The sequence below is a fragment of the Triturus cristatus genome, chromosome 1_2 (assembly GCF_964204655.1).
Source record: "Triturus cristatus chromosome 1_2, aTriCri1.1, whole genome shotgun sequence".
NCBI classification, from domain to species: domain Eukaryota; kingdom Metazoa; phylum Chordata; class Amphibia; order Caudata; family Salamandridae; genus Triturus; species Triturus cristatus.
This window is the reverse complement of record NC_140580.1, coordinates 466487314-466514674: the sequence shown is the minus strand read 5'-3', so window position 1 is coordinate 466514674 and position 27361 is coordinate 466487314. Positions and strand designations below refer to the sequence as shown.

Sequence of the window (27361 nt, the reverse complement as noted above, 5' to 3'; positions counted from 1 at the left end):
GGACCACATACTGCAAGTCACTCTGGCTCAGAGCCCATGGCAAGTTGACAACTCCATGGACCATATATACCCAGACTACAGTTTATCAGTACAAAGTTGTCGCTCCTCCTACCTGGAAGTTAAAAAATGCCTGAGTGACCATGACATCCAGAACTCACTACAATACCAGGCACGCCTCCGCAGTCGCCATAAGGAGGGTACAGTGTTCTCCAACACACCTGAGGATGCATGGAACTGGATTGAACAGCAAGGCCTTGCAGACAGACCACCTACAATATTGACGGACTCTCCCCAGGCCCGGAAACTAGTAGAGCCCTGTAGGGGCCATGGCAGAGGTCAGATATGCCATCCAAAGAAAGCCCAATGGGCCCATGAATGTGCACAAGCCATTAAAACAGCAAAATACATTGGTAGCCCCACATTCTCTCTAAGACTGGACTTGGACTCGGACATAGCAACGGATCAAACATTGCTCATCACGGCCTCACATCTCGAGGCACTGTTGGGGGGTGGCCCGGCCCTCGCCCCGCAGACCGCAGACGCACTGGGCTGAAAATTCCAGAAACCTACCAGGGCTCCCATTGCAAAGACTGGATGTTACGAGCACACAAGCCAAGTCATGAGAGGCGGCACCCCAGCAATGTCAACTAGTTCTGCTGCGCCCTCGTTAGCGAGTGATAAGTAGCTGATATAGCACTGATATTGTTTATATTTGTTTTATGTTATTTTTCTTCCTGTTTAAACTGCATTTTAGTGTGAAAGGCCAATTGCCTGTTTGCAAATCGGACTGGGGTGGGACGTTGGGGAATCTTCTTTATCATATCGATCTCTCTATTTGTCCGCATAATGCGGGGAGTGTGGGCTGTTTGTACACTTTTAGCACTATGCACGAGGGTGGGCTGCGGGGGGAGTCTTGTTAACCTGGAACATGAGGGGCTTGGAAGGCTGTGCTAAACAACACAAAGTGTATCAATATTTACACATTCATGGGATCGCGTTTGCATTATTGCAGGATATGTATCTCACCGCAGAAGCACTTGCATCACTCCGTAAGCGCTGGAGGGCTACGATCCTTGGCACTACTTACTTGGGATATGCCAGGGGCGCGCTCATTCGGGTGCCACCGGGGACCCTGATACAGATCACAGACTCTAGAGTAGATGCACAAGGCCATTTTGTTACCATGGAGGGCCTCCTGAATGGATCCCCACTGGCATTGGTGTCCCTATATGCCCTAAACTCAGGCCAATCCTCATTCCTGCAATTGCTCACTCTGTCCTTACTGATGGACCCCACGGTTCCCATGTACTGGGGCGGTGATTTTAACAGGGTACAGGACCTTGAATTGGAGCGCTCCCGCCCCCCCCCCCTTCCGGGATCGCAGTCCATCAAGCTGGCACAGCACATGACGGAGTGCGTATCTAACATGCAGGTAAACAATCCATGGCGCAGCTAGCATCCTCTGGCACGCACTTATTCACACTATTCGGCATTACATGACTTATACACTCGGATAGATATTATATACTGTTCAGACAATGCCCTAAGCAGCATACTGCAGGCAGACTATTTAACACGTGCGTTTTCAGATCATAGCCCGCTACAATTGAGTTTGTCCTGGGTAACAAGACGACCTGAGATCTTGACTTGGCGACTGTTGTGGGCCACGCTTACTGACACATCCTACCGCGCCACCCTTTTGCGCTCCATCAACTGGTACTTTTTGATGAATGCTGGCACTACTTCAACAGTGGGGGTGAAATGGGACGTGTTTAAGGCTGTCTTTCGTGGACATGCCATCAAAACCATGTACAGCACCCGAAGGTTGCTGACAGATGCACTCCAAACTCATGAATCGGAAATACGGAGATGCGAGCAGCTCATTCCTAAAGACCTGCCTAGCGTACAAGGGCCCAATGGATGACCCATGCACGTTAGATTAGAAGACATACTTAGCACGCAGACACAAGGAGGGAGACAAAGCGGGCAACCTGCTAGCATGGCTGCTGAAGTCTGGTACTTCCCAAGCCCCCATCACTGCCATACACACCCATGCCGGGACTCTTGTGAACACGTAGGAAGCCATTAATACGTTTTTCTATGAATACTACACAGCGCTGTATGCGGCCCCCATTGTCCATGACCCTGCCTCCATACAGGGCTTCCTTGCAGGGATTCAAATCCCACAAATCACACCGGCACATGATGACACCCTGGAAGACTCCATCGCGGTAGATGAGATCACGGAGGCAATCGTGCAGCTGGAAACTGGTAAGACACTGGGTACAGATGGCTGACTGTTGGAGTTTTACTCTACCTACTCCGAACAACTAACACCTCCGTTGGCCAGTATGTACGCCGAAGCCTTTGAGAAGGTTGAACTCCCGCTCACTCTGAGAGAGGCAACGCTAGTGATCCTACCGAAAACAGGCAGTGGCCGTCTGCAAATGGCCTCATATCGCCCTTTGTCGATGTTGAACGTCGACTATAAGATCTTTGGGAAATTACTGGTGAATAGGTTGGTCGCGGCTGTCCCTCTATTGGTCCATGAAGACCAGAATGGCTTTATAACGGGGAGAAACACTGGCCTGAGCCTACGTCGACTGTCTGCATTGTTGGAGTGGGCAAAGGGGGAGGTGGAGATGTCCTGGATAGCATCCCTTGACATCGAAAAGGCGTTCGACAATGAGCTGGGGTTATCTGCTGGCGGTGTTAACAGGGTTCGGCAGCAGCCCCAACTTCATACAGTGGATACGATTACTGTTTCACAAACCACGGGCCAGGGTGAAGACAGGTCGCACTTTCTCCTCACCTTTCCCGATAGCATGTGGCACACGCCAAGGTTGCCCCCTGTCCCCGATTCTCTTTGCCTTGGCCATGGTGCCATTGGCATTTATACTGCGACAACCGGTCACGGAATGGGTCCTACATATAGATCATCGGTGGCACATAGTGTCGCTGCATGCGGACGACGCATTAATTTACCTGCACGGCCGGACTGAGGTCCTGCAGTTGATAATGGACCTCTTAAATGAGCATGCACGGCTCTCTGGACTCCAAGTCAATTGGTCTAAATAGGTGTTTTTTCCGATGACACCTATGTCACCAGCCCAAAGACAAGCTGCACCAAACATGCCACTGGAATAGGCGTTTGACACTTTTAATTACTTGGGGGTCCAGGTCTACCATTCAGGGGTGGATACCATTGACGGAAACCTGGGACGGGCCATTACCAGGGCCCAATTGACTCTGCCATTCTGGCTGGGCCTCCCCTTGTCTCCCATGGGACGGGTGGCCATCTCCAAGATGTTGGTCCTCCCGCGTCTTTTGTACTTTTTTTATACACTCCCCCACCGCCTGCCTTGGAAACTCTTTAAGGAGCTGGAATCCCTTTTAATCTCCCCGATATGGGGGAATTCTAGGGCCGGGGTGGCTCTCCATAAATTATATCTGCCACCATGGGATGGCGGCCTGGGTGCCTCGAATTATGAATGATACTATGCAGCAGCACAACTGCAATGGCCAATGAGATGGCTGGCTAAGAGTAACCTCACCGAGTTGGTCACGGCGGCCCGATCCTGGGACCACCCGGTACTACTGGAGTGGTTGTCAGACACAACTACTTTGACCCAGAAACATCAAGGCAACATCCTAATGGCGGCGGCTAGACAGAGCTGGTCCAGATACGTGCAGACCAAGTGTCGGAGCACTCAACATGCCCATGGCCTGCCTCTAGAGGTACTCCCGGGTATGTTTGCTTGTGACGGACACCTGGAACTGGGGCCCTGGAAGGAAAGGGGATTGGACCCATGGGGAGACATGTATGTAAACTCACAGCTACAAACATTTGAGGAGTTAGCGGATGCCCACGAGGTACTGCAGGGCTCATTCCTGTTACACGCCCTGCTTACATGCCACTCCCTACGAACATATAATAACCGCGCTGAACCTCCTACATCGCACCTTATGCAAAAGCTGCTAGTGCATGGATGTGCAACAGCTGGGTCTGATGGCTCAGTGGACTAATGCGTCTACTGCAGGGGCCTGTGTTCGACCTCATGGTCACAGGTTCAAATCCCGGCGGGTCCACTCAGCCTTTCATCCATCTGAGGTCGATAAAATGAGTACCATTGAGTTGGGTAACAACAAACATCTGTTATTCAGCGCCAAGATACCCGTAGTGGTGAACGTGCGCTTTACAAATACATGTGTTATGTTATGTTATGGGGTAGGCATGCTGTAACTGCCATTTACACCTCTCTTAGATTAGACGATACACCCACCCTAACAACATTACATGCGTACTGAGATTCCGAGCTGACCACAACAATCTCTGATAAACAATGGGTGCAATGTCTCAGCCACCCAAAAACTATTTCGACCAACGCCAGGTTGAAGCACACCCAATTCAATTACTTGCATCATACGTACCTCACACCCCATAGGCTGTCACGCATGAACCCCTTTACTGCTGATATATGCCCCAGGTGGCGAGAACCGGAGGCCACATTTACACACATGGTATGGACCTGTACAAGTATTCAAGTGTACTTGACTGATGTAGCCACTATACTCACGGAGGCAGCGGCTACCCAGGTGGAGGGGAAACCAATGAAATGCAGTGCTTCTCGTAAGGGCCTCAAAACATTTCTAGACCTAGTCCTGGGCCTCGCCAAATGTAAAATAATCATGGCATGTAAGGCGCCAATGGGTCCCAACATATATTCGTGGTTGTTTGACCTTCGCAGGGCACTGGTGTCGGAACAGGTACAGAGTCATAATATAGATGTTTAAATATAGATGTGCCATAATATCGATGTTTACATATCGATGAGACACAATATCGACCTGCAATAGTATCGTTGACCAGAATATCAACATGCAGGTAAGAAATATCGTTTTTGTTACTATCAAAGTTAGTAATATCGTTAAGTCAAATATCGTTGTTAATAATATCAACATTTATTTTAGTTTTCTATATTTTAGTATTTGTGTTAAAAGTATATTTTATTTTTCTAATGTATGTTTGAAATTTTTAGAAGTAATCAATTTTTATGTCAAGTAATTTTTGCGTATTTTAGTTCCGTAGCGGGTTGTGGGTTTATAGGGGAATAGGGCGGGAATAAATAAATAATAATTAATTAATGAATATGTTTGTATTTAATAATGTATATTGTTAAGTATGTTAATTAATTTGTTATTCATTAGTTATTAATTATTAATTATTAATCAGTAAATATGTTAATTGTCTTATTTTTTTAGGAGCGGGTTGTGGGTTTATAGGTGAGCAGGGTGGGAAGTAATTTAATTATAAATAATTAATTAATTCATACTTTTTAATAATTAATATTTGTGTATTTAATATTTTATAGTGTTAAATAGCTTATTATTAATTAATTGGTTATTATTTATTAATAATTAATTGCTAAATATGTCAATTGTGACATTTTTGTAGTAGTGGGTTGTGAATTCATAGGGGAATAGTGTGTGAAGTAATTAAAATTTAATATATTTTGTATATAATATTTAGTTATTGCTATTTTATAGTCTTAATAGTGTGAATTATTTTATTACTGATTGTTTTTAATTTGTTTTTCATTGTTATTAGTAAATTAATTAATTGTTGAGCAATTATGTTAATTGTGTCATGTTTTACAATATTGGTGGTGTCATTTATAGGGGGATTTGGTGGGAGGTAAATTATTTTTTATTATTTAAGTATTTGTTCATTAATGTTTATTATTTTGCTGGAGTGGAAATAGTAAATTATTCTTCTCCGCTATCCAACACTTTCCTTACTGTTGCAATTGTTGGAGTTGGAATAATAGTTTTATCCCCTCCGCTATCCAACACTTTCCCTACTGTTGCACTCGTTGGAGTGGGAATAGTAGTTTTATCCCCTACGCTATCCAACACTTTCCCTACTGTTTCACTCAGTGGAGTGGGAATAGTAAATTATTACCCTCCGCTATCCAACATTTTCACTACTGTTGCACTTGCTGGAGTGGGAATAATAAATTATTCCCCTCTGCTATCCAACACTTGTCCCTACTGTTGCACTCCCTGGAGTGGGAATAGTAATTGTATCCCCTCAGCTATCCAACACTTTTCCTACTCTTGCACTCCCTGGAGTGGGAATAGTAATGTTATACCCTCCGCTATCCAACACTTTCCCTACTGTTGCACTTGCTGGAGTGGGAATATTAAATTATTCCCCTCTGCTATCCAACACTTTCCTTTTGTTGCACTTGCTGGAGCTGCAGTGGGAATGGTCATTTGATCCCCTTCGCTATCCAACACCTTCCCTACTCTAGCACTTGCTGGAGTGGGAATAGTAATTTTAACCCCTCCGCTATCCAATACTTTCCCTACTGTTGCACTCCATGGAGTGGGAAAAGTAAATTATTCCACTCCGCTATCCAACACTTTCCCTACTGTTGCACTCGCTGGAGTGGGAATAGTAATTTTATCCCCTCCGCTTTCCAACACTTTCCCCACTTCTGCATTCCCTGGAGTGGGAATAGTCATTTTATCCTTCACACTATCCAACATTTTTCCTACTGTTTTAGTTAATGTAGTGTAAAATGTTGTTTTAAAATTAACTAATTATTTTAATATTTTAATTTATTATATATATATATTTTATTTTTATGTTTATGTTACAGCTGTATGTATATATACATGTATGTATAATTTTTATTATGTTTCTAACATTTTATAATTTAATAAAATAAATATTTATCAATATTATTAAGTAACTACATAGAATATTTTTTATATATATGTATGTTTAATTATTTTTTATATTACATTTATTATTATTTTTTTTTTACTAATTCTAAATATGCTTTTATTAATTAAATTTATAATTTAATTTATTTTATATTATTTTTAAGACATTTAACAAAAAAACGATATTTTGGACAACGATATATTAAACAACAATATTTTGGTTTTCGATATTTTTGTACTTACCTTTGTAGAGATTGGATGTCAATACTGGCATCGATATTCTGAACATAATATTTGTGTACCTCGATATTCCTGTCGTCGATATTCTGTCAGTGATCTGTCGGAACATACGAATCAGCTAGCGAATGCAGCACGAGCGTCAGCACCCCTGTGACCCAATCCCACTCAATGGCAAGACTGCCTGACACTAATCAAGGCCAAGCTGGTCGCAGCACATACTCCCTCTTTGCTCCGGTTTTTAGAAGGGGGCCTTCGGCTCTCTCAGCTTCACGGGACCCGCCTCTGTATGCATACACATCCCTGGCTGTCAGGCTCACTGGGCCCCTGCCTCCTTCTCCTCTCTCCTCTCCTCCTCCTCTGGCTCGCCCTTTTCACCGCGCCCCACGCTCCCCTCCCTCTGTCAGCGCATTCACCACCAGGCGGACCACCACATCCAATTAGCTACATATGTGATGCCCACTGATATGCATCACCGACAGGTACACTTTGGCCTATGTCTACATACAGAGATCGACCTTTAGTTCTTCTTTTTCATGTTATTTTACTTTGTTAATCATGTATGATTCAATGATGGAATTGATCTTTGTAATAGTGACGGGTTTTCCTTTTGCTCCTATGACTCATTTAATTGTTAGTAAATATACTGAACGGGATTCTCCTGGCATCCTGCTTACGCCATTCAAAATATTGTCATTATAATATCAATGTTGGATTATGTTGTCATGCAGATGCTAAGGATATTATTTTGTTAAAAACAATAAAAATCATTTATTAAAAAAAAACTATGCCAGGGCTTGGAGATATGGGGAAGGCGAACACCCGGGCCGCATGTTGGCCAGACTCCTTTGCCCATCTAGAGGCATCTCCTATATCACTGAATTTCAGACCTACGAGGGTTCTAGGGTAACTTCCAATGATGACTTCATGCATACTCTTCTCTGATACTACACACATCAATATACCACCTTGATCTCCGATGATGCCTCGGCCCAAACCACATACTTGGAGGAGATTGCCTTGAGATGGCTTTCAACAGCACAACAGCAATTCCTCAATGACCCCATCACTTTCTATGAGATTGTGAAGGCTATAGACTCCATGGATGGGCCCAAGGCCCCTGGCCTGGATGGTTTCACCAGGGAGTTCTATAAATGCCTTAAACATATCCTTGCACCATGGCTACTGGCCATGCACACAGAATCTATCGACATCAGGGTGCTCCCCCCTTGCTCAGGGAAGCTGTCATATCACCGCACCTCAAATCACGAAAGGATCAAAGACATTGTGGATCCTATAAACCCTTTTCACTTTTAAATTTTGCAGTCCACTGTCCTCATATCAAGAATACCCTTTTCTGCTACCTCATGTGGTACGAGATCCTCCCGGGGCTGGCCGTCATGACTGGTTGTCTGATGGTGCCGGGTCTTTCCACCATCTGGATTCACCGCTTTACCAATGGGGGCAAGGAAAAGAGAGTGGCATTGCTCCCGTACCAGTGGCACTTGATGGAACGAGATAGGCGAGTTTCTGGGGTTAACCTTTACTATAAATCAAAGGGATTGGAGAATATTGACTGAGGAGCTCGTTGGGTGAAAGAAGAATTCAACACTGTGTAAACAACTTAACAACGCAAATTCTGCTTTACTCTGTACATAGATACCTGGGAAATAAAGATAAGAAAAATACTCTTTAAGGCACATTGTACTCTTGATGGAACAAAATCTCCCACACATTCTGCACCACTGCACCTTTCTAAACCTACTTAAGGTATTCTTGGTGCTCAATAAGATTTCCCCCGAAGTGCCAGCCACGGTAGCCTTCCTTGATGCAGGCAAGGCTTTCAACTCTCTAGAGTGACCCTTCCTCCATACCACATTACATAAACTGGGCATCACTCATAGAATATCTCCTCATTGTTTAGTCTCCTAGACACTGAGCCTGTGGCACGCTTCAGGACAACTCCTCCATGACTCACCCATTTCACACGGCAAATGGCAGGGCTGCTCCTTAACCCCTCTGCTTTTCGACATTGAAATAGACTCTTTAGTCTGGCACTTTTAACGGGATCGCATGCACCGTGGCCAACAATTTTGCTCCAGACCACTACTCATATCTCTCCATGCAGATGACGTTCTGCTGTTTATCTATCATCCACAATAAAACCTGGCACTCCTCCTTTGAGAGGTGGTACAATTTGGGACCCATTCCGGCTAATGATTAATTGGTAAAAAACCTAAATTTTACCCCGACTGACTCCACTACTTCTTTTCAATGTGAATATACACAAACCTGGTGCAATGGTCTGGTTAAATACCTGGGCATTCAGCTACACCCGGACAAATAACAGGTTATGAGTCTGAACTACGGCCCTGCCGTAGACACAATGACCATGCAAGAGGAACGTTGAATTTGTCTGCCACTATCAATGGCAGGACGTATTGCAATTATTAAAATGGTGTCCTTCCTCACTTTTCATATTTATTCCAAAATATCCCAATCCCGCTGACCAATTCTTTTTTCATCACATTACCTGACCTACTGTTAAAGCTGTTATGGGCTGGTCAGTGCCCTCGCATCTATTGGGACACACTGGTTCTTCCATATAAGAGGGGTGGGTTTGGAGTACCAGATTTCTGCCTGTATTATTTAGCAGCACAGTATCAATGTGCGTATCACTGATTTCACAAAGAGGTCATGCTTGCGTACATCAAACTGGAGATTGACCAAGCCACATCAGTACCTCTTGCCTCCATTTTACCAATGGGACTCACCCTAGACCCCAATGATGTACAGACCTTGTTAAGTACCAGCTGAGCCTGGCGCAAACTCCATCAACAATTACTAGCCTCAATACTATACTCACCTTCCTTGATAATAGCTTATAACCTGTGGATCCTCTTACCATAGATAAACGAACTTTAGCGCACAATGGTTTCCGCACATTTGGTGACCTTTTCCCAGACAGACACGTTATCTCACATTTTACAGATGTACATTTTACCACAGCTACCATAATGTTCTGCATACTGTTGAATATTGGACACCGGCATAGCTCTATACGGTTTTCTTTTGGATTACCTGTGTAATATTATGTACAGAAACCACTCATTTGTAATAGCCTTCTACATGAGACAGCATCAGTTGCAATAGGACAACCACAGTTCCGATTGGTCTGCGGCTGGTCTTCTATTTTGCCCTGAAGAAGTCCTATTTTAAGAGGATGAAATGCGTTGGCTGATGGCGTTTAGTCAAAATGGAATTTAAAAAAAGAATAAAACACTCCAATTTTGCATTAGCAGTGATTTTTTGTACCATATTTACGGACTTTTTCGTTGACAATTTGTGGTGCAGAGCCAATCCAGTGGTGTTTGTACCATAATGGATCACTTCATGCTGCAGTGCCTACATAGCTCACTTCATTTACAGACCCCATCTTATTCACTGGCACCCGATGATTTCAAGCCATTCACACTCTTGATAGGTGATGAGGGTGGGGTCTGATTAGCGTCGAAGCAATATCATACATGTTTGGGTTTATTGCCCACCTTTGACCAGAAACTTCAAAACTCTTGTGAGCAAAATTTAGGTTGACAACTGATGGATAGGTTGTGGACTGCCTGCTGTGTGCAGACACATTCTGCACCCCCTAATTATCACCATAAACGAATCCATTTCAAGTTTTTAAGTCGCGGATATATCACTCCAGTAGACCAACACAGGTTCGATCACACCAGCTCCCCCGAATGCCCCAAATGCCACAAAACAGGAGCTGACTTTCTGCAGATGGGCTGGACATGTAGGTGCATTGCACACTTCTGGACAGAGGTCTTTTCCCACCTGGCCCTAATGGTGAAGGTGGATCCCAATTCGACCCCACTCTTGGCATTGCTGGGATATGTGCAGGATCTCCTGAAAAGCATCTGTCGATATACGGGAATGGTCCTTCTGTTTGCCAGGTGTGAGATTGTCCTGCATTGGGGTGGACAATGCCCCCCCACGGTTGAGGGCTGGCTCGCGAGTCTAGCTTACTGTGACAATACAGGCAAGCTATTTGCCTCTCTCCAATCCCCATCTTGGAGAGCGAGAGAGATATGGCAGCCCTTCCGTAATTATTCTCAGAATATGTGTGACATGATACCAGGTCGTACCCCCACACACCACTCCTTTCCACTCCTCCACCCAGCCCACCACAACTGCAGAATCACCTCAGTCCCCCTCTACAAAAACCCCACGCTGCCTCCCCTCAGGCACAAGCCCTTATTCACTATCTGCCCTCTCTGATGTACAACCTGCCGTGCTACAACTGGGAAAGTACAGTTCATTCGCTTTTTTATTGTTTTTTGCTGTTGTCTGACTGCTGAATGTGGACTGTGGCTCCTGGTGATGCCTAATGAGAGTGTGTTACTCTTTACAACTGTTCTATCCAGCACAACAAGACGAACGGCTGTAACTCCAATTACTGTGGTACAGAGGCGGCTGGTGACATTTGAAAGTGGTAGGGCGTAAAGGTTCGGGATGTGTCCCTTATGGCGAGGGGGCATAAAGAGCAAGGCAAAAATTATAGCGGGCAAGGTGTTTGCAAAAACCCTACATCAGTCATAGGGTTTTAACTAGATTCACTAACAGGGAGCACAGCAGCAGACAAAACATCACCAACAGCAAGGAACAGTACAATCAGATGCGGTAGTGCAATCTTCTCTCGCTCTCTCTCACACATACAAATATACAACAGCTAAAGCATATTCTTCCCAAACACATAGGACTGGGATACACAAATCTATGTGTGTACAATTTTGGAAAGGAAGTTTGGTCGTTTACACCATTCACTCTGAACACAGACATCTCACATATTTATTCACTCAAAGAGTTTTCTTCTAATTTATTCAAGGTATCTTCCAAAAGATATCATCTCACTTGTGCTGTAATTCCATGTGGCTGGGCCAAATTTATAGTTTACAGAGGTCAAAACTGGCCCTTGATAGAAGCAAACGTCACAGAAATGGGTGCCTCCTCACAGGCCAGAGTCTGGGCCCAATGCAGGCTGTGGATACAGCATGGATGGAATGACGACACGATTAGGGGGCTATGGCAGAAACAGGAGATTGAACTGCGTACGAATACTGCTCACACCCCCTGATTGACAGAAAGGGATACCGAGCCCACTGCTGTCTATGAATAAAATAGAAAACCTGATCTGACATTGACAACCTCACAACTACGGAGGGTCACTGAAGTAGAGAATTTTTGGTTTATCTTGCCATTTTTAACTCTCTCCTAAGCCTAAGAGCAAATTAAAGGTTTCTGAGGCCGTGTGCTGACAAATAAAAGGATAATAGTCACATATGGAAGATCTCACAATATATTGCCCTCACGCTAGAGCTATATGTTTCTGGTTGGTCACTTATTGATGTAAGAAGAATGGTTCTCACCTGAACTCACGGTGCATGCTATATACCATAGCCTGTGATAGCACCTCCCACGTAGAGAAATCATAAATTCAACACCAACCCTGGGAGCACATTTGTTTGTAGTATCAACAAATGTTTGCAAACGTCTTGAGATAACAGCTGAACTAATGTAAATTTATCATATCAATTTGTACCTAGCCGTGAACAAGTCGCATGTACAATAATACTACAGGCGACGAAACACGTGTTGGCTTGGGAACCACTGTGAAGACTACAAACTCACTATGAAAACTTGAATATTAAATTGAAGAAAGAAACGGAGATTCACTTGTTGTGTTACATGTTTTAATTAACGCATTAATATTTGTAAACGCTAATTCTGCGTGTGCTTAGGTACCTTTGTTGTTGACTTTTGTGGCTCTGATCACAATCCTTTTGGGAGGTTAGTGGTTCTCCCTTACCCTTGAGCACCGCCACTGATTCAGGACGTCACTAATATTAGGTGTACTCACTACAAGCGCCTAGTCTCTATTGAAAACACCACTGCCTAGTCTAAAACCAGATGTCCAGAACAGCAACATCTTAAGTAACGTGCCACACCACAAAAATAGGCCCTTCTATTAGTGAAAGTCATGTCTTACCGGCAGCGTTTCTTTAAATTCCTTTCCCTCGTGCTGTGCGCTCCTTTACCGTGGCTGCAGGCGCGGCCTTTCTTTTTCAAACTGCTGCAACTGGTGCCTGTAGCCCTGTGGGTTAAATATATCGACTGGAGGGAGCAGCTTAATGGTGTCCGTTTGTTGCGTTGCGCGCCATAATAAACAGTCAGTCAAAACGTGACAAATCCCGGAAGAGCTGAACTAAACTCAGTAACCACCTCCCAGCAGCTTCCATTATCCAATGAAAAAGCCGCCTATCAGTGCAAAGACGAAAGCAGTGCTAATTGTTCCCACCCACTACACTGTGTTGCTGTCGGCCAGCCCCACCCCTTCCCCTTAAAGTGCATGAGGCTCTGCTGACCGCGCCCAGGGCCATGTCAGAAGCGCCCCATTTGAAGCCCATTCACTGCTGCTTGGTGCAGCCACTCCCCTCAGGAAAATGTGACTCTCCTCGCTTGTGCCTCGAGGGTGAAGAATTATCCTCGCCCAGTTCAGCTTCAGCACATGCGCAGGAGAGGACTCTCGTCCGAGGGTCCGTCCAACCTCTAAAAACGATATTAAAATGTTACTTCCTTAGGGGAGGAGCATGAAGCAGTGAGCATGCCATGATTTAAAGCTGGCAAAATGCTCCATGTGATGTTAATTATTTTCTCCCTTTTCTCCACTCCGAAGCTGGGAGGGCAACGCCCCTTACGCCCCTTAATACCAGCCACCACTGCTGTGGTATGTACCAAGATACGGTACTTGGGGGCATATTATCAAGCCAGGCGATAACATTATCGCCGCTTTGACGGCAGAAAACTGCTGCTAAAACGGCGATAATGGGCTTGATAATATGCTCTATGGAATTCCAATTGAAGCCCCTGTTAAATGTGAAGGACGTCTAACATGGGCTTCAATTGGAATTCCATAGAGCATATTATCAAGCCCATTATCGCCGTTTTAGCGGCAGTTTTCCGCCGCTAAAGCGCCGATAATTTTTTCGCCTGGCTTGATAATATGCCCCTTGATGCTTTACTTGTATTGATCTGGAGACTGGCTTAGTCGATGCGCGCGTGTAGTATGAAAACAATAAAACATGTTTAAAAAAGGCATGCAATCGAATGAACAACATGCACTTACTTTTGACAGCTTTTGTCTTTATTAAAGCTGTCTAGTTATAATGGAAACTATGAGTGGAAAATAACTCTTCATGTAAGTCATTTGTTTTGTTTTGCATAATACATCACTTTGTTTTTGGTGTACAATTCTAAAATGGCAGTTTGCTCGATCCCTCTGCATTCACAAAAGTCAGGAAGATAATGAAAAGTTAGTTGTGAAGTATGGACTTTCCTTAGTCTTTGTTGAGTTTTGTCATTTAGATCTCCACATTTCAAGTGGCACTTTTCACACTGGGCCATTATAATATAATCACCTCAATTGATGATACATGTGAAAATGAGTCCCAAGCAGCACATTATTGAGGACAGCAAACCACAGAGGATTATTGTATCCATATAGAGAAATTAATGTATAGTTGTGGGTGTATGATTCCACATAACAAGTGGGCGTTACAGAGCTGAAACGTTATACCTGATCTGGAATCCTGTTTATTGTTGTTGCATTCTGGGAATTGTAGTCTTGCTTTTAAGTTACAAATAGAGACTACTTGACCCAGAATGCAAGCAAAAAACTGTACTGGTTGTGCTGTTCTTCTCTGACTTGGAACAGTTGAGCATCCAAATTCAAATTGGTTTTAGCCCTCAGAATCCAAGTTGGCCAGGGAAAAGTAGACCCTTCCTTGATTTGCCCTGGCCGGCCCATACTTCCGGAGAGCTGTCAGGCAGGCGACAGTAGAGTACGACCAGTACTGGTCCATACAATGAACAGGAGTTAGAGGTCACATACAGGACTAGCTGCGATCTGGTTGCACCCCTTGCATGAGGCCTTGAATGCCATGCAGCAAGTTGGCCCCAACCAGCAGCATGAAGTGTAGAGGTGGGCAGACCCTGTAGTTTGGATCCCCACCTCTGCGGCTTCACTCTCCCCGGGCTATGCTGCACAGATGACTGCTAGTGCAGCAGAGCCAGGATTCAGCCATGGACATGGACACTAGCAGACCAATGAGAGAAGTGCTGACATCTTACATGGTGAGTCCCAGGTGTTCAGGTTGGTACAAGAGTGACAGCCTGCAGCTGTAAGGGAAACACTTCTTGGAGAATTGCAGACATCAGAGCTAGAGCTAGGTGCAGGCTCCACGACATCTCCTCGCCTGGACCACAGATCAGGAAGACTGTTATGCTAGAGATGTAGCAGACAGGGTATTCAAGCAGAATAGGCGACCAGATGGGTGGGCGGTGAAGTGAGTCCAGTGGTTGTTGTGCATTCTGACACCTGAATCCATGCCCTGCCCACCAGTATTTTGGGATTTTTTCCTGTGCTGCAGGCCAAAAAGCCTCCCCCCTACTGTGTGTGAGGCTTCAGAAGGAGGAGGGGGCCTTCAATGGGGAAAAGCAGAATGTGCTTCGTGATGTCCCTACTCGATTGTAATATCTTATAACAAGAAAGTAGTGACATAACTTCGTTATTTCAAGTGCGATCTGACTTTAGAACTTGACTGTAAAAGGAAAACATAGTACATTAGTCTATAGGGCGATACCAGCCTCCCCGGTCCTCTGTTAGACAGGTAAGAAATGTCATGACTTCATAAACCATCATAATTACCTATTCTCTAATTTCTATCCTAGCCTTTGAAAAATAGCATGAATACATCTTAACCTTTTCATTTTATGCAGCAAAACCTCAGGTGATCTAATATGTATTACACTGAATTTGTCCATTTGCCAGAAAGAGTAGACAGCCGCGTAAGGTGAACAGCATAATTTATATACTGTATCCCGATCTTGTGCTAGCAAATGCTTCTTTCGGCTGCACTTAGTTGGTGACATTATCACTTCACATCATGCCCAGAGCCCCCAGCGCAGCTCTTTTGGATCAAAATGTGTTACTGTAAAAGTAGGGCAAAGCCATTACCTTTCATGCAAACATTCCAAGGTGCTTTTTAAAAGCTAATGTCAAGAAACTGGTCACTGCTACATAATCTGCAGAAAGTGCAGCCATACATATTATAGGACGTCTGTATTAAGAAGTGTTCGAATTCTGTATTTTCTATACTCTGTGTTATCCTCTGTGAAGACGTTCTGGCACGTTAGAATATTTTCTTTTTCATTATAACTATGCACAAAATGTCTTGAAGTTTCCTATCCAGCATGCAACCATTTTAGATCCAGTTTTCATTTATTGAAAATATGATTAGTCAATATTATTGCTTTAAGCAATGGAATGCATATGTGTGATTTTATTTTAGGACTGATTTAATAATGAGCAGACAGATACATTTATCAAAAGGCAAATAGCTACAGAACAGGATTTCTTACCCATCTTGAGAGAGGCAGTGAAGCAAAACCTACTTTAGAAAGCTGCATAGACGTTTTAAGGCAAAGAGGGCAATTGTTCACTTTCCATCTCCAGCCCCGTAAAACTAAACTGATCTCTCTCTCTCCTTCTCTCTCTCTCCGTATCTCACCTGTGTCTCTTTCACAAACTCATCCCCTCTCCCTCCCTCTACTTCAGAGTCTGTCTATACCTTACCACATCTTTCTATTTACCTCTTTACTCCTCTCTATATACTTCTCTGTCTACCTCCCTCTAACTACTGTTTGCCTCACATGCTTTTGTCTACCTTGCATCTCTCTTTTCCTCACCCTCACTTCTACCTCACCTTTCTCTCTGTGAACTCTCCCTCTGCGTCTCTAGCTTGTATTTAATTTCTCTCTGCCTCCCACTCACTGAAGGCCTGAATATGAGTTTGGTGATCTGGAAGCTGGCCACCATGCTACCGTCCCGCTCCCACTCTGCCAAACCTCACCGCTGCCTGCCAGTTTACGAGTTATTTTGTGGCCTGATGCGGCCCACGGGAGTGCAGTACAAAGGCTCATATGTGACACTTAGAACTGCACCACCACGGGACCGCCAATGCACGTTCCTGCATGCATGGACTGTGCAGTCCATGCCGTGCAGGAACAGGGGTGCATTCACACAGGGGGACACATGCACCCTATGTACAGGGGCTCTTTGTTTCCTCACCGCTTACAGTTTCCTGGCGCGAGAACTGCCATGAGACCGCTGGCGGTGAGGAAACTCATAATATGCTTGGAGGTGCCGCAGCGGCACCACCCAGCATATTGTGGTCTCAAGACTGCTGCGCGACCTCCAGGGATTGTGGATCCCTAGTGGTTGTGGCGATCCTATGGAGGTCTGACCAACGTACTCTTAATACGGTGGTCAGACCGCTAGTGCAGCAGTCCCAGACTGCCACCACACCTGCACCACAAGTTTAGCGGCTCCATGGACCGCCAAATTCGTAATCAGGCCCTATGTTCCTTTCTCGGATCACTGACATAATATCATGGTAAACAATATTGTGGACAAAAATACTGTGTTAACCCCTTCAGTGCCACGCCCTTTCCCCCTCCTGTGCCGGGCGTTGCACTAGTGGGTGGGGTTCATGACGAGATAGTCTCGTCATGGGCACAGCGCAACCGTGCTCCATGACGAGACTATCTCGTCATGGGCACTGAAGAGGTTAAAAATATCGTTTTTACCACAATATTGTGCTCCTATAATTATAATGCTAATTACAAAAATATTAGAAAAAAAATATTGTTGACACTAATATTGTCACAAATATAGACAAAATATCATTTCCACATATAAAGCCATATGTAGGTAGCCTAATACCGGTCGGTAACGGCCGATTTTCGGTAAAAATCCCGTTACCGACCGGTATTCAGGCTTTTGGTATGTAGGGGGGACATTTCAGGATTCGGTAATTTACCGAATCGGTAAAATTACCGATTCGGTAATTTTACCGATTCGGTAAATACCGAATCCTGAAATGAGATGTAGGGGGAGTGTGTGGGTGTTGTGTGGATTCGTTATTTACCACCAACTAAAAGTTGGTGGTAAATGACGAATGGCTTAGAAAAAGCATTTTTTGGCACTTAGAAGTGTGCAATGTGGCAGACATACATGCCCTTAGGGCATGTATGTGTGCCACATGTGCACACATTCAGGAATCAGGGGTGCAACAGGGTGTCACTGTGACACCCTGCCACCCTTGATTGTGCTCCCCCCCATTACCGAATCGGTATTTACCGATTCGGTAATGGTAACTGGCTTCCCATTGATTCCTATGGGCCTCTTGGCCCATAGGAATCAATGGGAAGCCAGTTACCATTACCGAATCGGTAAATACCGATTCTAAATTACCGACCAATTCCGATTCGGTAATTTTTACCGACTGATTACCTACATAGCATTTACCACTTCATAAATACCGAATCGGTAAAATTCGGTATTTATGAAGTGGTAAATGTTGGGCTACCTACATAAGGCCCATAGAGTTTAAAATAGTACATTTTAAATATTTTAAAAATATAAATGTAGTATAATGTAAATGAAAAATATTGCACTAATATTTAAAACTGTATATAAATATATACTTATATTAAAAACATATACATGTGTTTGTACATATCTATAAAATATATCTATATAGTGTAACAAAATTAATACAAATATTTATTTTACATAATAAGTTTTTTATATTTGCATTTTATTCATAAAAAAATTAAATATATATATATTCACTGAAAAAACCATAGGTTTCAGGGGCGTTATAGTTAGCTGGACTTTTCACTTGTACAAAACCATTGAAATTCCCCCGTTATAGTTAGTTCAGCTAACTATAACTCGCGCACCCACAATGCACTGCTGATGACATCACATATTACATCACTCATGACATGGTCAGTGACATCACTCATGGTGTCACTGATGACATCTCAAATGACATCACTGATGACATCACTGATGACATCATCCAGTGAATGTGTGTTTTTCTGAAAATTACATATGTTTTATATATGTATATCTCAAGGTCGATGGAAGAATAAATGGGTATATAAGTGTCTAAATGGATGATTTGTTTTTGAAAAATTGATTGTATAACTGACAGATTAAGTGTATCTTAGTGAATACATTGCTTAGTGAGTAATGTTTAAATATGTAATTATCTGTATTAGTCTCTCACTTTGTGTATAAGTGGCTGCATGGGTTGGTGAGTAGCTACATGAGTGTCTATATGGGTTATTAGTTGGTCTTTTGAGTATCAGTATGAGTGTCTGAGTGTCGGTATGGTTCGGTGGGGGGTATTACGTAGTGCATAGGTGCATGAATGAGGGACTCACTGTTTGTGTTGAAGACAGCATGTGTGCAGGACTGTATGGGCGGATGAGTGTGTGCATGGGTGTGTTAGTGAGTGAATGACTGTCTCAATAGTGTCTCTATGAGTAACTACATATGTTTTAAACTAGTATATGTGACTATTGGTGTATATAAGTGAGTATATGTGAGAGTGAGACATTGAAAGAGTTCCTGTATGAATAAGTATGTGTTTCTATAAGTGATTGTTTAAAAGACTAAGTATGTGTAAGTTTCTGTAGAAGTAAGTGTGGTGGTGTGTGTATAACTGTATATGCAAGTAAATGGATGTTTGATTCTTTATTATCATGAGTGACTATGTGTGTGAGTAACTCTATGGATTAGTGGCGTTGTGTAACAGGATGTATAGGTGTATGAGTACATATGATGAGTGAGTACATGTATGAGTGACTGTATAGGACTGTTGGTGAATGAGTGGATGTGTATGTGGATCTTAGAATTACTGAATAGGTTGTTGTAACTGATATTGGTATGTCCATTGTTTTGAAAATTTTAGTTTCTATTTTTGAATGTGTGTATCAAAGGTTATATTAGGGGGAGAGGAGGTCTGCCACTCTATCAGCAAGGATGATGTCATCAGTGATGTCATATGAGATGTCATCAGTGATGTCATGAGTGATGTCACTGACTATGTCATGAGTGATGTAATATGTGACGTCATCAGCAGTGCATTGTGGGCGCGTGAGTTATAGTTAGCTGAACTAACTATAACGGGGGAATTTCAATGGGTTTGTACGAGTGAAAAGTCCAGCTAACTATAACGCCCCTGAAACATATGGTTTTTTCAGTGAATTTCTAAGGTTTTTTAAATGCTAATTCCTAACTATAACGTGCCTGAAACCTATGGTTTTTTCAGTGAATTTCAAAGGTTTTTTAAATGCTAATTTCTAACTATGCCTACAGAGATAGGACATGTGAAGAAAGAAGAAAAAACGCACAGAAAGAAAAAAAAGAAATGCAGAAAGAAGCAACAGAAGTCCTCAAAGACAAAGAAAAGTGCAGGAAGAAGGATAACGTGCAGGAAGAACAAACAGAAGAGCAGAAAGAAGCCTTGTTGCAAAATCATCCTGTACCCTCAACTTTTTCAGGCGGATACTGGTGGTAACTGAGTCTGACTAACCAGTCCTAGAGCCAGTGCTATGTTAAAAGACACTCAGAATACAGTGAAAACACCTACATACACTAGGGAACACTATGCGTTGGGGTCCCCCTGTGATCAGTATGACCTCCTCTGTAAGCCCCTAGTATATAATAAGGCAGGGGATTAAAACTACCTCTTAAAACGCGCCACAGGGCGTGTTTGCACACGTCACATCAGGCCCCATCCCCTCACTTCCCCACTGTGTAAACACGCCCTGTGGCCATTTTAAGTTGGGAGATTAAGTCCCCTTGAATCCTGAGGGTCCCTAGGGTCCAACTAGACCACTAGGTACCTCCAGTAAGCACCACAGAGCTGCGTTGCAGAGAGATTGAAAAAGGGGCATGGCCTAGACCACCTCTCTGCAACGCAGCGCAGTGGCGCTTACTGGAAGCACCTGGTGGGCTAGTTGGCCCCCAAGGTCCCTCAGGATTGAAGGGGAATTATTTCCCCAACTTAAAACGCACCACAGGGCTTGTTTGCACACGTTAACTCAGTCCCCGTCCCCTCCCTACACCACTGTGTAAACACGCTCTGTGGCCGTTTTTTGTTGGGAGATTAAGTTCATTTGAATCCTGAGGGTCCCTAGGGTCCAACTAGCCCACTAGGTACCTCCAGTAAGCGCCACAGAGCTGCGTTGCAGAGAGGTGTAAAAAGTGGCACGGCCTGGACCACCTCTCTGCAACGCAGCTCACTGGCGCTTACTGGCAGCACCTGGTGGGCTAGTTAGCCCCCAGGGGCCCTCAGGATTTAAGGGGAATTATTTCCCCAACTTAAAACGCGCCATAGGGCGTGTTTGCACACGTCACCTCAGGCCCCGTCCCCTCCCTTCCCCACTGTGTAAACACGCCCTGTGGCCGTTTTTTAAGTTGGGAGATTAAGTCCCCTTGAATCCTGAGGATCCCTAGGGGCAAAATAGCCCACTAGGTATGTCCAGCAAGCGCCCTTGCAGAGAGGTGTAAAAAGGGGCACAGCCTGCACCACCTCTCTGCAACGCAGAGCAGTGGCGCTTACTGGAAGCACCTGGTGGGCTAGTTGGCCCCCAGGGTCCCTCAGGATTGAAAGGGAATTATTTCCCCAACTTAAAATGCTCCACAGGGCGTGTTTGCACATGTCACCTCAGGCCCCGTCCCCTCCCTTCACCACTGTGTAAACGCGCCCTGTGGCCATTCTAAGTTGAAAGATTAAGTCCCCTTGAATCCTAAGGGTCCCTAGGGTCAAACTAGCCCACTAGGTACCTCCAGTAAGCGCCACAGAGCTGCGTTGCATAGAGCTGAAAAAAGGGGCGTGGCCTCAGAACACCTGTCTGCAACGCAGCTCCCTGGCGCATACTGGAGATACCTGTTGGGCTAGTTGGCCCTCAGGGACCCTCAGTATTGAAGGGGAATTAATTCCCCAACTTACAACTGGCCAGGGGGCGCGTTTGCAGAGTGCTGCAAGGAGGGAGCGTGGCCTCCGGCACGATGCCGGTCTTTTATTTATTTTATTTTTTTAAGAAGGAGGGCTGTGTGGCCCCCCCTTCTTTTTCTAATTTACTGGCCCTGGAGACCCCATCCCCCAGGGCCTGCACCCTAACTTTTTTTGTTGAAAAAAATTAATTTGGCCCTCCTAAGGCCTTAATCGGCCCCGGGGACCCCAACCCCCGGGTCATGGCCTTTTTTTTTTTTATTCTTTAGGAGGGGGCTGTGATGCCCCCCTCCTCAGGCCACTTATGGCCCCCGGGACCCCATCCCCCGGGGCCGGCCTTTGTTTTTTATTGTTTTTAAAAAATATATATTTATAGAAACACCTAGGACATGCTGGACAAACCGTATGTACCTATCACCATGACGATTTGCGTGATATTCATTAAAAGGCGACTATGCATAGAATGAATCCACATGGAATGTATTTACACCGCTAGTGAAGCTCTGACGTGTCTCACGCCCTACCGTGCCTAATCCCGGTGCCCCCGCCGGTGGGTACTCTCCAAGTAGACACCCTTGGCGTTTATTTATACAAACATGGGCAGCTATTGACGGGCACATTTAATATACACGCACACCAAGCCATTCAAAGGGGATTCGACAAAAATTCGACCAAACTATGCAAGAAACCCAACGCACTGTTAATAAAACACACATCCACCGCCGGATGTGTAATACTTTTTATTTTACTCTCTGGAAAGGAGACAAACCTCACTTGAGAGTCACCGCGTGCTCCTGGCTGAGCCCAATGCTGTGTTACACCCACCAGTGCCCGCCGAGTGCCTCACACCTCTGTGTTGTATTTCACCAGCTAGTGCGTATGCTATGACACTCTCTAGCACATGTGCACAGTAACACCACCCAGTGAATATGTCATGCCACACTTGCCTTCACACGGGTTATATTGCCCCATCTAACGTGCCTTCCGTCGATGCCTATGTTATAACGCACAGTGCTATGCCATACATATTACAATCTGGGATCCATATCTTTGTCACAGTGCATATGCAACGTTACACTCCCCAGCACATATTTTATATTACAACTTTAGAGACTAGTTAGGTTACACAATACTGCCCTGTGCATATTACACTCCAAGGCGCATATCGCATAGCACACGCTAGTGCCTATGCTATCTCGCGCTCTCCAATGAATCTGTCATTGCGCACAATGTTTTGCATATTATATTTCACGCCCTGGTTCATCTTATATCACACTTTTTGGTGCATAGTTTATACCATATACTATATCTAGTTTTCATTTTCAATCGTGCTCCCAGGACTATATTCTATATAACACTGCGTCCACCTACCCTTTTCACGGGCATTACATTTTGCGATAGGGGTGGAGGGTCAGGGGGTGTTTCTGCCAAGTGAGCCCGGAGTCACAGTCACAAACGTCCTCTTCTTCCTGAATAAAAGTGAGATTATGCTGCATACTTGTTCATATTTTAAGTAGTTCGCACAGACACACATTTTAAAAACAATAAAGTTCCTAATACCCACCTTCTCTGAACAGTTAGCTTGCTGTCCCATCCACTTCCTCCCTATCCTCTGTTGTCTGAATCCACGGACTAGCCTCCTCCCTTCTGCCATGCATGGTCTGATGTGCTGCCACTGCCCTCCATTTAGCATGATGTACCAGTCCACTCCTCCTGCCCTTCATTGCCCAATTCTATGACCCATCATTGACCTCCTGCTTAGCCTCTGTGCTTAGCTTGCTGCCCCTATTCTCCTTCCCCCTGCCCTCTTTGTGCATGCCCCTGCTCCATCCTTTTTGCCCACCATGTTCCATGGACCTGCCACTCCTATCTACTGTGAGTGTTCTGTTGAGCTGCACTCCCCTCCCACCTGCCTAGCATTGTCAGATGACTGTAACCTGTCCCTGCCACCTCCACCCTGCTTGTCCACATGCCATGCCCCTATCCCCTTTCTCCTGTCCTCCATGGTTCATTTTACTGCCACACCCTTCTGCCCTCCCTGGTCTGTTGTGCTGCAACTGCTCCTCCTGCCTGCCCCGTGTGGTCTGTTGTGAGGCCCCTTCCCCTGAACTCTCATGTCTGTGCCCAGGTCCTGACCCTCCCTTCTATCCTCCATGGTCCTTTATGCATGCCCCTGCACCCTCCTTCTTGCCCATCATAGCCATTGTGCTGCCACTAACCCTCCCGCTTGCCATGCATGGTCTTCTGTGCTGCCATGGCCCCTCCCACCTTCCCTGTGTGGTCAGCTAGCTGCCCCTGACCCCCTCCCACCTTCCCTCCATGGTCTGTGTGTATGCCATCATAGTCTCATTGTTGCTCTCCATGGTGTGTCTTGTTTCTAGTGCCCAACCTGCCTGACCTCCATGGTCATCTAGCTGCTCCTGCCCTGCCCCCTTGCCCCCAGCCCTCTGTTTCCATGTGCAGACCCCTATTCCCTCCCTCCTGGCTTGTCTGTTCCATTGTAATGCCCCTGATCCGTCCCTTCTGCCCTTTATGGTCTGTTATGCTGCAGCTTTCTCTCCTGTCTGTCCATTATGGTCAGCTACCTACCATTGCCTCTTTCCCCTCTGTTCTCTGTTGTCCATGTGCCTGGTCCTGTCCCCTCCCTATTGCTTTCTATGGATTGTTGTGCTGCACTCCCGTCCCGCATGCGCTGTGTGGTGTATTGTGCTGCTGCAAACCCTGATGCCTGCCGTGTAGGGTCAGTTTGGTGCACCTCTCCATGTCCCTCCTGTCCTCTGTTATCCTAGTCAATGTCCCTATCCCAATTCCTCCTGCCTACCATGATCCAATGTACCATACTTGCGAACATTTTGAACTTGGTAAGAGGGAGATTTTGAAAAAAAAACTGGGGTATTGATTTTCTCCTTTGAGTTACATTGAAAAAGAGGAGATTGTAGACAGAAGACAGATCAAATAAAGACCATTTGAGCTTAAAAACATTGGACGTTTCCTGGCTGAAACGGGTCTCTTGGCATGTATGGTTGTACTACCACTGCCTCTTCCTTCTGCTCACAATGGTCTATTATATTGCCACAGCCTCTCTTGCCAGTCCTGTATTGTTGGTTTGTTGCCCCTGCCCCCCTTTCCACTGCCCTCCATAGTCTGTTGTGCTGCCACTGCCCTTCCTGCCTGCCCAGTGTGGTCAAATTGTTGCATCTGCACTCTCCTACCTGCCTTCAATTTTCAGAGTCCGTGCCCCTGGTCTCTGCCTCTCAACAGTATCCCAATGAACAACTAGATTGCTAACATTCTATATTTATTACAAAAGTGTGGAACGCCTGATGTCATCTTGATGTAATCAAAACTGTAATGCCTAGAGTAATTCCTTTAGAAATTACATATATGAGAGGGTCTTATTTGCATCAAAATTATGGTTAGTGCTCTAAAAAACTAAAATGAGGACATATTTTCTGAGTTTTCAAATAGCGACAAAGAACTTTTAAATTATTTGTAATCTTTATGTTTTTTTATCCAGTTGACCACTTGATTAAATGTTGCACCTAGGGGAGAGGATGTGGTGTTACTTCCAGAGCTGCAGACTTTGCAACTGGGGAACCAGGTTGGAGTTTCTGCTTCAGCTCAACATTCTGTGATTCTGGTCAAATCATTTAATCTCCCCATGTCTACAACCAAAATGAATTTGATCTTGTGTGATGTAACCAATGCTCATGTAAAGCACTCCAATACCTGACAAGACTGCACTATATAAAACTGCAAATACACAAAAAATAAGTGTTTTGCACACTTTTGTCATTGGTCTACATGTGGGCTACATCTGGGTGATATTTGTGCTGCATTTGGGCTCTTTTGTCTCTGGTGGCCATCTTGGGAGATTTATTTGTTATGAAGTTTCCTAATTTCCTCATTTACTGCAGTCTCCTCAGTAGGAAATGCTTTCAGTTTTTTACTTTGATTCCATCAAGAAGGTATTCAGATATGTCACACATTTGCCATAAATTCTGAATGTTAGCACTCTAGTTGCTCATTAGATCACTGTAGTAAAGCTACTGCTCACCACGGAAGTCTGCTGCTGGTATTAAAAGTGCATGTTTCAGTCTGCATATCAGAATTTTTTTAATGAAATAGAAGAGGATTTGAGAAGTCACTCAAAATGTGCCCTAATTTTTCTTTCTTCAGCACTAATCATAATTTCTATGGCAAAATAAATCCCCTCATTGTGTTCCTTTTTAAATTAAATGTTTTAAGTGTTACCAGTTAATTCCAATTAAGATGGCTTCAGGTGTGCCATACTTGTGTCATAAGTAAGACAGTAAGCGCTCTATTTGTTCTTAAGAACACTCTGGGACATTCTGTCATTGGGCTACACTTGGGCTACGTCTGGGTTATATTTGGGCTACATTTGGGCTCTTTTGTCTCTGCTGGCCATCTTGGAGATTTATTTGTTATGAAGTTTCCTAATTTCCTTATTTACTACAGTCTCCTCAGTGGGAATACTTTCAGCTTTTTATTTTGGTTCCATTAAGAAGGCATTCAGATGTGTCACACATTTGCCATAAATTCTGAATGTTAGCACTCTAGTTGCTCATTAGATCACTGTAGTAAAACTACTGCTCACCAGGGAAGTCTGCTGCTGGTATTCAAAGTGCATGTTACAGTCTGCATGTCAGAATTTTTTTATGAAATAGAAGAGGATTTGAGAAGTCAAAATGTGCCCTCATTTTTCTTTCTGCAGAACTAATCATAATTTCTATGGCAAAATGAACCCCCTCATTCTGTTCCTTTGTAAATTAAATGTTTTAAGTGTTACCACTTTATTCCAATCAAGATGGCTTCAGGTGTGCCATTCTTTTGTCATAAGTAAGACTGTTAGCGCTCTAGTTGTTCGCTAGAACACTCTGGGACATTCTGTCATTGGGCTATACTTGGGCTACATCTGGGTGATATTTGGGCTACATTTGGGCTCTTTTGTCTCTGGTGGCCATCTTGGGAGATTTATTTGTTATGAAGTTTCCTAATTTCCTGCAGTCTCCTCAGTAGGAAATACTTTCAGTTTTTTACTTTGGTTTCATCAAGAAGGCATTCAGATGTGTCACACATTTGCCATAAATTCTGAATGTTAGCACTCTAGTTGCTCATTAGATCACTTAGTAAAGCTACTGCTCACCAGGGAAGTCTGCTGCTGGCATTCAAAGTGCATGTTTCAGTCTGCATGTCAGAATTTTTTTATGAAATAGAAGAGGGTTTGAGAAGTCAAAATGTGCCCTAATTTTTCTTTCGGCAGCACTAATCATAATTTCTATGGCAAAATGAAGCCCCTCATTTTGTTCCTTTGTAAATTAAATGTTTTTAGTGTTACCACTTTATTCCAATCAAGATGGCTTCAGGTGTGCCATACTTTTGTCATAAGTAAGACTGTTAGCGCTCTAGTTGTTCGTTAGAACACTCTGGGACAT

At 44.3% G+C, this 27361-nt stretch overlaps 2 protein-coding genes across 2 annotated transcripts in view; both read left to right on the top strand.

Moving 5' to 3' along the window:
- Positions 1 to 27361, top strand: part of LOC146867498 (gamma-aminobutyric acid receptor subunit pi-like) — a 624891-nt gene that overhangs the window by 259120 nt on the left and 338410 nt on the right. The gene's annotated exons all lie outside the window — the stretch shown is intronic.
- Positions 8322 to 8640, top strand: NDUFA1 (NADH:ubiquinone oxidoreductase subunit A1). Its single transcript, XM_085614993.1, has one exon. It carries the CDS (start codon positions 8337 to 8339, stop codon positions 8547 to 8549), a length of 213 nt encoding a protein of 70 aa, XP_085471119.1. The 5' UTR covers positions 8322 to 8336; the 3' UTR covers positions 8550 to 8640.

Coding starts and splice junctions, on each gene's coding strand:
- NDUFA1 (XM_085614993.1), top strand. CDS start 8,337: ATGTGGTACGAGATCCTCCCGGGGCTGGCCGTCATGACTGGTTGTCTG.